Here is a 12,557-nt window from a genome sequence, read left to right on the forward strand (position 1 = left end):
TTTTTATGCCGCACCATGCCATTGGGTTGTTTTTAGAGGCAGCAGCTAATCAGATCCCTATGGATGGCTTTGAGGCTCCTCCACGGGGCAAGCTGGCAGACGGGGAACCTCCCATATTCTTCTGGCGCCACCTGGATACAGGAGGGTCAGCTGCTGGACACAGGAAAGTACTCCGCAAATTAGCCCTTTCCGGAGAAATAGATAGCGGGAGGGAGGGCACTTCAATAAGTGACGGGGCTGAATCTGGGGAAGAAGAGGAGAGCACATCGGCTGAAGTTGACGGAGAGACAGCAGGAGGTGGGCCTACATTCTTTACCCCGCCTCAGCTGTCAACCTCAGCACACTTGACTACCTCTTCTACGGTCATTCTGGCCTTTGGTCAGCGCCATGCCCCAGTTCTTATGACTCCTCCAGCGGAGGCAGATGTCTCACGGACAGTGGCTGAGGTGGTTCCACACGCAGTACCGGATACTGTCCCACAGATAGTTGCCAAGCCATTGCCGACGGCTGTAGCAGAAGTAGTTTCAGCCGCACCAACGAATGTCACTGTCGCAAAGCCACCACTACCACAGTCTGAGCCGCAGGTTCGGTTGGAGGTCATTGATTGTGACACAGTGGTCACCATTTCATCATCCTTTTTAGCAGAGGCCGAGTCAGCCCAGCAAGTACAAAAGATGAATATGGAGCTTGCGCGGGTCGAACAACCGGAGGTGATGGATAGAGCTAGTGAGTTTCTGAGGCAGCAGTTCCGACTCACTCCGGCGAAGCGAGGTCCCTCCATTCAGTCTCCTGGGCGTTTTGAAACATGGCCGGCGGAACCCCAGCCTCAGCCTCCGGAGGAGGGAATGCCACATGCCGTGGTTGCGCCAACAACACAGACGGCAGCACCGGATGTGGGCATGGCTCCCACTGGCGAGGGGGGACACAGTGATGCTGAATGGTCATTAGAGGCTTTCGCCAAGGAGGACTATGGGTCAGATGAAGACAGGTGTCGGGATTACCTCAGGACTATAAAGTCTGCATTAAAGAAGGGCCACGATGTGGCAATTCAGGCCCTGACTCGGCGGAGGGAATGGCACTTGATCAGAGCATATATCCGTGGGATTTGTCCTCGGCGATTCGAGACTTGCTTTATAGATAGGGGCTGGCCAGCAACGGAGACAGAGGAGATGCCGACAGATTGGGCCACGGAGCCGGAATTGGGACCCATTGACACTCCTATGATGAAACTAGCGCATGAGATTGTGGGACTGTACAAAGATGTTTACTACGGTCGTCAGCGTGCGGAGGCGAACAGAGTCGCAGCAGAGCAGTCATTGGCAGCTGAAACTGAGGCTAGACAGAAACTAGCCACCGACTTGACCGCCCAGCAGGCAGCATGGGCCACAGAGCGGACAGCACTACTGGCAGATTTGGCAGCCGCGGTGCAGGAGAAGGACTTGGCTAAGCAAAGTATGGAGGCAGCGGTTCGAGATAAGGATGCGGCTAAGTATGAGATGCAGTTAGCCAGGACGCAGGCCATGGACGCGGCACTTCTTCTAAAGGAGGCCGTCGAAGTGAACTCTCAGATCCAAACAGATCTCCATATCAGGACAGAGCAGGTGTATGAGTTACGTCGCCAGCAACACACTTCTGGGACGCCCCCCTCTCTCTAGTTCTTTCTGTAGTATGTAAGTTGTCTCCTAATTTTGTCAGTCCTCAGGAGACTACTTTTCTTTTTGGGGGGGATGGTGTTAGCCGACTGGATGGTTCCGGCGATGTTTCGGTAGCCGACGGTCCGGCGGTGTTTTTGTAGCCGACGGTCCGGCGGTGTTTTTGTAGCCGACGGTAAATAGTTTGTAACGGATAGGATAATTGTGGCCGACAGACTCCTTCGGGAAGGTTCGGCAGTAGTATTTATATCCCGTTCGGGATCATTGTAAATCATCATTCACTTACTATTGCGAATATTATGCTACTGTTCTGCTGTTACTTTCTGTATGCGTTCATTTACTTTACCTATACGGTAAACAGTATGATTATTAATTATTTAATAACAATATACATATATGTATATATGTGTGTGTATAATACGATAGTGTTAAATAAATAATTATTATCATATCAATAATGCTCATAATAACTTGAGTAGAATATAAATGGTAGATAATGAATTTCTTCAAGGTTGAATCCATCAACTTGACAAATCCGACCAACACTACCAATCATTGAGTGTCAGCAGCCTCCTCTCTGCCGCTTCGGATCATAGGACAAGCTATGCTGCATACCGGAGTGATGTAGTAAAATAGGAAGCAGAATACGACAAAGCAGAGCTGCATAAGCTTTTCCAAGAGGTCCAGGCAAATGACGGAGAATGGGTTCCAGCCAACTTCCTATACAAGTTACTGGAATTTATTGGCCTACTTCCAATTAATGGCATCCCTTTTATCTCATGAGGCTATTAAATTTTTGTTTATTTTTCAGTTGTGATTAAGTATTCAGGATTACCATTATGAAAAGCCATTTTGTAACGATCTGAAGCCCATTTTCCATCCCTTTGTTTTCTATAAATAGGGATACCAAGACCATATAGATATGTACAATACAGCACAGCAAGTCTATTTTGCAATGCTCTCTTATAGAAATTTTTGTATGGAATGTGCACAATTCAGGTTCAAATTTGTTGCAGAATTGTACCCGACTGGACAAGATCATCGTTTCTATCAATACAATATCAGTTGCCTTTTTGTTTTCAAAGGTGTGCAATTGAATATGCGAATTGATCAGTTCTTTGTGGTTATTAATTGCTTATAGTAAATGCTAAATGTTTTGTATCTTATGTGAAGATAATCTGATTGAGTTATAGTTCAAACATCAGGATAAAGACTGGTTTTCAGATTTATTCTGTCTTATTGGCCTTTCTAAACGAAGCTAAAATCAATAAGACTAACTGCAACAATACTTTATATTATCAAAGCATATAGAAACCATTTAGTTGGTGGTCTTGATAAAAATCAAGTCTAAAACCATCTGACAGAGTTATAGATAAGATCTTTTCACATACGATTGTAATCGTTCTAAGGAATATATAAAGGCACTGGTCTATTATTGATTAAGTTTGATTTAGTCAAGCACATTCCATTAACAGTTTTAATAAAGTAACCTGCATAATACTTATTCAATTCACTCCAAAGCTAACTTGTATACACAAGTAACCAAGTATTTCAAGAATTCAATCCACAAGTCAGATCTAATTCAGGAAGTAATTTTCCAACTTCAATGAGCAATCTAATAGTCTAATACACATTACAATATCTTCTTTAAAAAGCCTTGAACCTGGAGATTAGGTTAAGGCATAGGCCGACATGCCTTGGTTCTGCAGAGACTGAAGTGTTGGGGAGGAGGAACATATTTGATCACTCCTAGTAGTTGGCCAAGTCAGTTGGAAAATCCGATCATTGTTCAAATTTACTTGGAAGCTATGGTGTTTATTTTACTAAAGATTGGAAAGTTTTAGTTTACCACATTCAAGTCACACAACAGATTGGCGACTCTACTAGGGCATTGTTTATGGGAATTTAGAGTCTTTGGTGATACCAAATAAACTCTACTGGAGAACAATACCCAGAGAATCAAGAAAGTACATTCCCTTGAACAATGGAGGCGACTTTGTAACAAAATTATAATAGTATATGAGTGATACTTTGATTTGAATCAGAAATGATAAAGGCCCTAGGAATTTGTCTCTAAAATTCATGTGGGGAAAAAGGCCATTGAGTAATGGACACAACAACCATATAGAGTTAAGTCCAAAGAAAAATTTAAGTGAGATCAAAAAACCCAACAACAAATATGTATTTCATTGGATACAAGAAGTCTGTTCAGACTTCAGAAAGAAAGGGAAACATGCGATGAAGATGATGTACAAATGGTAAACAATCAAACTCAAGAAGCAATGATGAAAAGGGAAATCATTCTTTCACACAAACGAAGACAATCATAATCCTCATCAGAATTTACATCAAGGAGGAGGAGATGAAGAGGATAACGATGAAGAGGATCAACAATTTGAAAACATTTTTTGAAAGTCTTTTACCATGTCTTCCAAGAAAGCAGCAAAAGCCCTCAAAAGATTACTGCATGAGACACTAGGAAAACTGGGAATAAACAGGAGGGAAAGTGTTAGTCCTGGAAAGGAAAGAGTGAATAAAGAAGCGAGAACGGTGAGAGAGGAGAGGACAACCAAGGATGATAGAACATCTAAGTATAGCCCTCCTCACAAGAAAATGGCAAGTATATCTTCAACAGCAGTCATGACAACCCATTGTTTGAGCCTAACAACAGAGGCAGAAATGGCAATAACAATAATGGACATTGGAGGGAGCCTCAAAATGGAAGAAAAATACATGGTGAAAATAGAAGAGAGTACAACAATGGTAATCAATATTGCAACAATGGCAATCAGCAGCATCAAAATGGAAACCGTTGGAATAATTATAATCAACAGAAATTAGTCACAATTAGAGAAGACAAAATGCAAATTACCAAAACCATGGGCAAAGAGTGAGAGCACCTAAGGTAATTCAGAGATATAGACCACTTGACTTCAGTAGGATAGTTGGATATCCCAATCCTATTCAGAATGAGTTGAGGATTGCAATGCCTAAATTTAGTGGGACTGGAGAACAATCTGCAAACGTGTGATTATTCTAAGGCTATCAGTGAGGAATTTGAGATCAATCATGAAGATGTCTTCATGAAATTATTTGTGTGATCTTTAATAGAGGATGTTGGGGAGTGGTATAGAGGACTGCCAAATGGGTCCATTTCAAGTTGGACAGACTTTGCCCCACCGTTTATTGAGGAATTTGCAGACCATAATGACACGTCTTTTGCTACTTTTGCTTCCCATGAACTCACAACTATTAAGAAAAAGTTTAATGAATCAGCACTAGAATTTAAGAGGAGATTTAATTAGTTAATCAACAGAATTTCAAAAGATATTATGCTAGTTGATTCCTTTTTTATTGACTTTTACATGGGTGCATTTGACAGTAAGACTCACTATGAGATCAGGTCTCGCAAACCAAGGACTCTACAAGAAGCGCACAAAGCAGCTGTTACAATGGAAATCAACAAGAAGGCTGATAAGTAGGAAATGTTTTTCCACAGCGAGTCAAATTGTGATATTGCTATCAGGATTTAACTGTGTAGTTTTTGAGTCAAACTCATTGACCCATGTTTCATGACTAATGATTCCCATGAGAATAAATAATACACTTAGCACTCATTGGATCTAGGTGATGCTCATAGAGGTGAAGCACTGGGACTTCCTAGGAGGTCACCCATCCCAGTACTACTCCATCTTGATTGTGCTTAACTACGGAGTTTCCTCCATGGTTAGACCCACTCTACGTAGAACCCCATTTGCAAAATCTTTACCAAGTGTTGTCCCTAATGAACAAATGAGGTTGCAAGCAGATTGGGTTTAAAATGGAGTTGCAAACAGAGTGGGTTTAACCATGGAGGAAACTTCGTAGTTAAGCGCACTCAAGATGGAGTAGTACTGGGATGGGTGACCTCCTAGGAAGTCTCGGTGCTTCACCTCTATGAGCATCACCTAGGTCCAATGAGTGTTGAGTGTTCCATTTATTCTCATGAGAGGTGGATTCGTGTGAATCACTACTCACAAAACATGGGTCAAGTTTGACTCAAAAAGTACACAGCCTGATAGCAATATCACAATTGACTTACTGTGGAGAAATATCTCCTACTTATCAATTGATGAGCTTAAGGGGCTTTCTAATGAATGGTTAATAAAGCACAACACTTGGTGAAGGTTTTCCAAATGGGGTTGCAAGCAGAGTGGGTTTAACCATGGAGGAAACTTCCTAGTTAAGTGCACTCAAGATGGACTAATGCTGGGATGGGTGACCTAACGGGAAGTCCAGGTGCTTCACCTCTGTGGGCATCACCTAGATCCAATGAGTGCTGAAGTGTTCCATTTATTCTCATGAGAGATGGATTTGTGTGAATCACTACTCACGAAACGTGGGTCAATGAGTTTGACTCAAAAACTAAACAGTTAATGCCTAATAACAATATCACAACAGGAAGGCTATCGGAAGAGTAAGCAAAAGAGAAGATCAAAAATTATTCAATCCAAGAGCACCTTGATGAACACTGAAATGAAAACTGTCCCATGCCATATACAAAACTCTAGGAAAACTGATGACAATAAATGTCAAAATTCATCCCTTAAAACCAAAAAAGACAGTTTGGATTCAGGTACCACTGCTCTCCAAAGAAAAATCAACCAGATTCAATACAGCTAGGTACAAGAGTACAATATACATGTAAATTGTTGTAAACATTAAAAATAGCCATGGATTTCCATGCAAATAGTGATAGGAAATTGCAAGGATTCATACGTGTATGGATTAGAGATAGATGAATCAGGTTGTAGAAATTTGATGCGGAAATCATAGGTTTTGTAGGGCTGCACATGTACCACATTTAGTTACCAAATTCCTTTGGCAGCCGAAATACAAGAGCTCCCTTCACCTCAATCAGTACCAATGGTTTACAGGCTGCCATGCCACATTTACTTTTAATCAAACCCCACCTTATTTACTTGGAAATGCAACCGATGTTTACAATTCTATGAATTGGAATATATAATGTTGTTGCAAAAATGTTTGTAATGATCTCTAGGCCATGCTCTAACTGTTTTCACTTATTAATAAATTCATGGCATCGCAAATACATTCCAAGACTGTAGTTCCTGCTCATGTACATCCCAAGTTCTCTATGTTCATACCTAATTAAAGCCACAGCCCTGGGCCATACCTTGTAAAAACACAGTACATGCCATACATGGAGAACCCAATAAGACAAGCTTAATCTGATACGCCCACCCTGTGGTAGGTATTAAGGATAAACAGAAGGAGCCTCTTTCAACTGAAAATGGTATCACTTAAGGTGAGCTACCTATTTCCATTCCTTTTTTTTTAGGTTTATAAACCTTCCATCGTGTTTCTCCCTAAGATCGTGGCCCTCTCTAAGATTTTGTAGTTTCATGATTACTACTAAACACTGATTTTGGACTAGTTTTGCTTTTATCTTCCTGAAAGAATCCACCTTTTACTATGATGGGCTGTAAGTGTGTAACCATGCTATTTAAATTACTGGCTCAAATGCATATAATCAATCGATACATAATCAATAAAGGTTTTAACAAGTATGTAGAATATATACAAGTCTCGTATGATACGTATTCTATTGGATCTTATGTATGTGCTGTCCATTTATGATTTTACCAATAAAAGAAAACAAGCAAAGTTAAGAATTGTCTGCTTATATTATTCCATTGAACATTATTCATGTTATCTCAAAAGACATATAAATATCCAAGCAGTTGATGAATGCCTTTACAACAGAAATGAGGCTGATTTGAAGTTTGCATACCTGCTCTCTGCAAAAGCACCAAGTTCACTTTTCTTCTCAAGAGCGGCAGGTTCATCTTCCTCGTCAAACTTTGGGCGCTCAGGATTACTCCATGAGTAGAACTTCCGCAGAAAGGAATCAAGTATAAGGTATAAGAAATATGCAAGACCAAACCGCATGGCCCATAAAACTATGAATGCACCTGGCACATACATTTGCCGAGGCAAGGCGCTTTTGTTCACAATCTCTACATTGATTAGCTGTTGATGTAATTTTTGCCAAATTTCATTTCCACAATCAACAGGCATCCTCTTAACCACATGACGCCTAAATACAATCTCTGAATTATCCAATGACCTTGGATTGTGAAGATCCACTGCCTTACCATCCTTGTCATATGGCAAAACAACTGCACCAGAAAAACAAATTAATCAATGCCAATTAAAAACAAAGGTTCTGAACTTTCCTACTTAAGTGAGCTTGATATCACTTGTTTTATCAAAAAAAAAGAGTGCAAAGCATGTCATACAAGCAAGACACAACAGTAAGATGTATTTTTGGAGGAAAACAAAGTAAAACCTGAGAAACCCTTCTCCAGCAATGAAATCAGACAAACACTTACTATCATTTGCAGGCCTACTTCAACAAAGATCTCACCATTCTAGCATTTATTCATGTAAAAACTTAAATTATTTGACAATGAACTTCAAACAATTTCTTGCACCATACCAAGCCCAAAACCCATCTGAGCAGTTCATAGCCCAAACATCAGAATGATTTAATATTTTTAATTTTTTCAAGGCTAGAAAGATCTTAAATTTTTATTCAAGTAATCAACTTCCAAACAGTATATACCAGAATCTGTAGGTATCTTTTTTCAAAAATTAAAATAGGTTCCCATATGGCTTTAAAACATTACTATCCTGGACAAAAAAAATATTACTATCCAATATGCACAAAATCTTGGTACATCATAATTAAATTTTTAACTCAGCCATGAGGGCACAGGAATTCGGAAACACTGCCATGTACAGGCTATTTTAGTAGTACATGACTCATTTGTGTCACGTTTTTTTAATGTTTGTGGCCTTTACGACAAAGATCAACAATAAAAATTAAATATACAAAAGTAAGCCAAGAGTGGCTACATATTTAATGGCAATATAATAATAATAATATGAAGTATATTATTTTATTATATGATAATTCAATTAAGTGGGAAAGCTTAATTGGTCCCATTTGAAATGTCATGTCTTTTGGAAGACGCACCTCTTCATCTCATATATATGTGTGTGTGTGTGTGTGTGTGTGTGTGTTGGGTGGTGAGTAAGGAACACACCAAAACATAATGTGCAAGTAATTATTCACCACTGCTGCACTATACCTCTCCTCTGCCTTTAAATCTTAAAACTTAACACGTTTGCTCAAACTTCAATCATATTCTTCATTTTCTGACAATATTAAAGCTTTCCAAGTAAAAAGCCAAATCATCTCAGTTGTACTTTACAAGGGAAAATCCATGTCAATGTAATGTTCCCTACTGGGACTTTAGTTAAATATTTCTTTATTAGGCTTTTGCAGACTTATTTCATATATTCTTCATATTTCTTCTCCTTCCTCCATATGATGATTTCTCAATGTTGAAATTATCTATCTATATATATATATATATATAGTTTTCCATTCTCAAAGCCATATCCTTTCACAAATAATTATTATATTATATTAATAATTTTAATAATATTTATTATATATATTACATTAATAATAATATTTATTATATATATTACATTAATAACAATATAAATTTTATTTTTTAATATATATTATTATTAATATTAATAATCTTATTTTTAATATTATTGCATAATATATTTTTTATATATTATTAATAATAATATTCAATTCTCATATTTTAATAGTAATATATTAAATGATTATAATAATTCATCAACTATATCATTGTTTATATTATTACTATTTTATTGATTTATTAGTTAATTATATTTTAATTATATGATTCTTATTTTGACGGGGATATCACAGTTCTCCCTTCTCAGATTTTGCTTGTCCTTAGCAAAAAAATCATTTATACGTGACTTTTCGTAGAATCATTATAGGATGCATATAATTGGATGCCAAAAGATGTAAGGGGTTTAGAGAGTATACATCATAATACATGAAAACACGAAGCATAAACAAAGTAGACACATGAAAACATGAAGCAGACACATGAAAATATGAAGCAAACACAATGTAGAGGATGCTTGTTTTGTTTTGCTCTTATTATCATTCTTAGTCGAGAAGAATACTTAGGATGTAAACAAATTGTTTCGGCACGAAACTCAATAGTCTTCCTCAAGGTTCTTGTTGATCCAAGCCCTTAATCCCATTTTGGAAAAACCTCAAGGCAACTTGATCCCATCTTGGTCAATCCTCAAGGCATCTTACACGAGCATTGATCCTTACCCATCTCAGAATACCCAGCTGGTTGGATTTACACTAGCTTGAATACACCTTTGTTCTCTCTCCTAAGGCTACCTTTACAGGTAGGCAATAAACTATATGTGAATTTAAAAAGTAGTGTTATTCCGATAATAACTTTGGTCTAGAAGGAATGCTAAGATGCAACTGGTCGCTTTGACACCAAACTCAATGGTCTTCCTCAAGGTTTATGTGGATCCAAACACTTAATCCCATCTTGGAATAACCTCAAGGCAACTTGATCCCAGCTTGGTCAATCCTCAAGGCATCCTACATGAACGCTGATCCTTAACCATCTCGGAATGATCTGTTGGCTGGATTTACACAGGATTTTCCCATATTGTATCCCTATCTATCCCTTCTAGCCTAGATTTTATAATGGGATTGAGTATGGATATTATTTAAATAAATTGATAAATAACATACTTACCTCAAAGGTACATGTATCTTAACAACATCTTTCCTGATTTTTTTTCCAAGCCATAAAGCATGCTACTCACCTTAAGAACTTCATTTGAAGATATAGATTTGATCTCTCTGAATAATTTACTGCATTGAACTTAGGAGTCTTCAGGAAACTAACATGCTCATAGATGATTGGGAAATATTACAATGTCCCAACCTCTACTGCTCCTGTTGACCGTAATTGTACCACTGCAAGAACCCTTGGTAATGTAGAGCCAAATTTCCATGTTGTGTTGCAGTTGCTGTACGTCTATTGCCTATGTATGATGGGCCACAGTTACGTGTAACTTCATGCTGTGAACAATAAATAGCCTGAATCTGTGTCTTATACAAAATGCAGTTATCTAGAGGATCTCACACAAGTGCTTTTTTCAAGCTCGGGGGAAATCCAGTATTGCTGAACACAAACCCCCCTTTTCCTGCACACAGTTAATATATGATGTCTGATTTTGTAGTGTACAAGCACTTTCCCATGACATATCATGTATAACAGTTCCTTCCTTCTTTTTTGAGTTTGCGTCCCATGCTCAGTCTGAATGTCAGCTATTCAACACATCTGTCCCAAAGTCTTTAAGTTTTCCCAGCAGATTGTCCCAAAGTCTTTAAGGTTTTCTGATCTTCTATTGATGACTGAACACTTGGCCTATGACTTCCAAGTTCCCATGGACTTGTCCCAACTCTTCACACTCAATTCAAACCACTTTCCTCCCAATGCTAGTATAATTCAATGACAAAATTGGAATAGTTACGCACTCAAGGCTGCACAGTTATACACTTTTCTTTTACTCGAACAACATTTTGACAAACAGGTTGGGTTATTTTCCTGGAGAATGATAGTGCTCAACACAAAACTCTATTCACGACAGTAATCTTCTTCTAGCTTTCACAATTGTTTTCCCCAGGTTCAAATACACGACAATATGAATCTTTTTTATCTTTAATTGGTGTCCCAGACATCGATATTTATCTCAAACATGACAGAATTAATCTCTGCCCAGTTCAAGTCCTCCCATCAATGACATTCATTATCCATATATAGAAACTAAAACAGAAACTACTCAAGCCAAAAGATGCAAAGGAAGCCGATGAAACTTAAGTCTCCCAATAATGATAATCTTCAATTCAATCTGCAAGGGTTCTTATGATGTTCCAACTAAGTCACTATACTTCCAGTTTATTTCAGTTTATCTGTATGCGGAGAAGATATTTCCGTGATACCTTCATTCACGCCGCTTGCGAAAATGGACAATCACAGCTATTTGTTTCCGAATCAAATTCATGGCACCATTTAAATATTTTCCCAACTATAGCCTTTATAGAGAGCTCGACTTCATTAGGAGGCTCACGACACACCCTTAATGTCAATCTATAGAAATTGGCATCCAAGGGAGGGAATTTATTAATATCTTTGACTATAGGCTCTCACAAATAAAAATCAAACTGCCTTTGATCAGCTTTTATTATATTACTTGAGCTCCATCTTTTAGAATATTTAATCCCCCAAACATATGATATATAGAAGCCCACTGTTCTAATATAATCTTCCCATATTGAGTGCTTCCATTTACACTGCCTCGTTAAAATACCGAGCCACCCATTAATTATTTCCAGTAGTTTAGCTCTAAGTCACAATATTTGCTTCTGCCAGAATAAACTGTGACAATATATTCATGAGACATAATTTGGCTATCAATACCATGGAGAAATCAATTTTTTTCTTCGCCATATTTTGCTTTTCCAGTTATAGCTCCAGTGATATATCATATTTGAACAGTTACCAATAAAAAACTTCAATAAACTTAACAATCTCTTTCAGAAAATATTAATTTTCTGAAGCCAAATTTGACACCAAGGATATAGCAGAATAAAACATTTCTCTGTTTCTTCAAAAAGAATTTTCAGGACTGCAAATACCCTATTTTCTGTTACTTATGAAATACCACAGACTAGTAGGATGCACAACTCTGATACCAATCGTAATGCTCCCTACTGGGACTTATAGTTAGATATTTCTTTATTAAGCCTTATGCAGACTTATTTCATATATTCTTCATATTTCTTCACATTCCTCCATGATGATTTCTCAATGTTAATATTCTATATCTATGCATATATAGTTTTTCATTCTTAGAGTCACGTCCTTTCATAAATAATTTAATAAATATTATAATATATTAATACTT

At 37.9% G+C, this 12,557-nt stretch overlaps 1 protein-coding gene across 1 annotated transcript in view; it reads right to left on the bottom strand.

The window, feature by feature from the left end:
• EMB3144 (AAA-type ATPase family protein) overlaps positions 1–12,557 on the bottom strand; it is a 272,998-nt gene that overhangs the window by 227,548 nt on the left and 32,893 nt on the right. Inside the window, exon 3 of the mRNA XM_089828601.1 lies at positions 7,447–7,834. Coding sequence (XP_089684727.1) covers positions 7,447–7,834 — 388 coding nt within the window. The remainder of the gene's footprint in view (positions 1–7,446; positions 7,835–12,557) is intronic.

The sequence above is a fragment of the Cupressus sempervirens genome, chromosome 5 (assembly GCF_028749045.1).
Source record: "Cupressus sempervirens isolate cs-2001-9-10 chromosome 5, ASM2874904v1, whole genome shotgun sequence".
Classification (NCBI taxonomy): domain Eukaryota; kingdom Viridiplantae; phylum Streptophyta; class Pinopsida; order Cupressales; family Cupressaceae; genus Cupressus; species Cupressus sempervirens.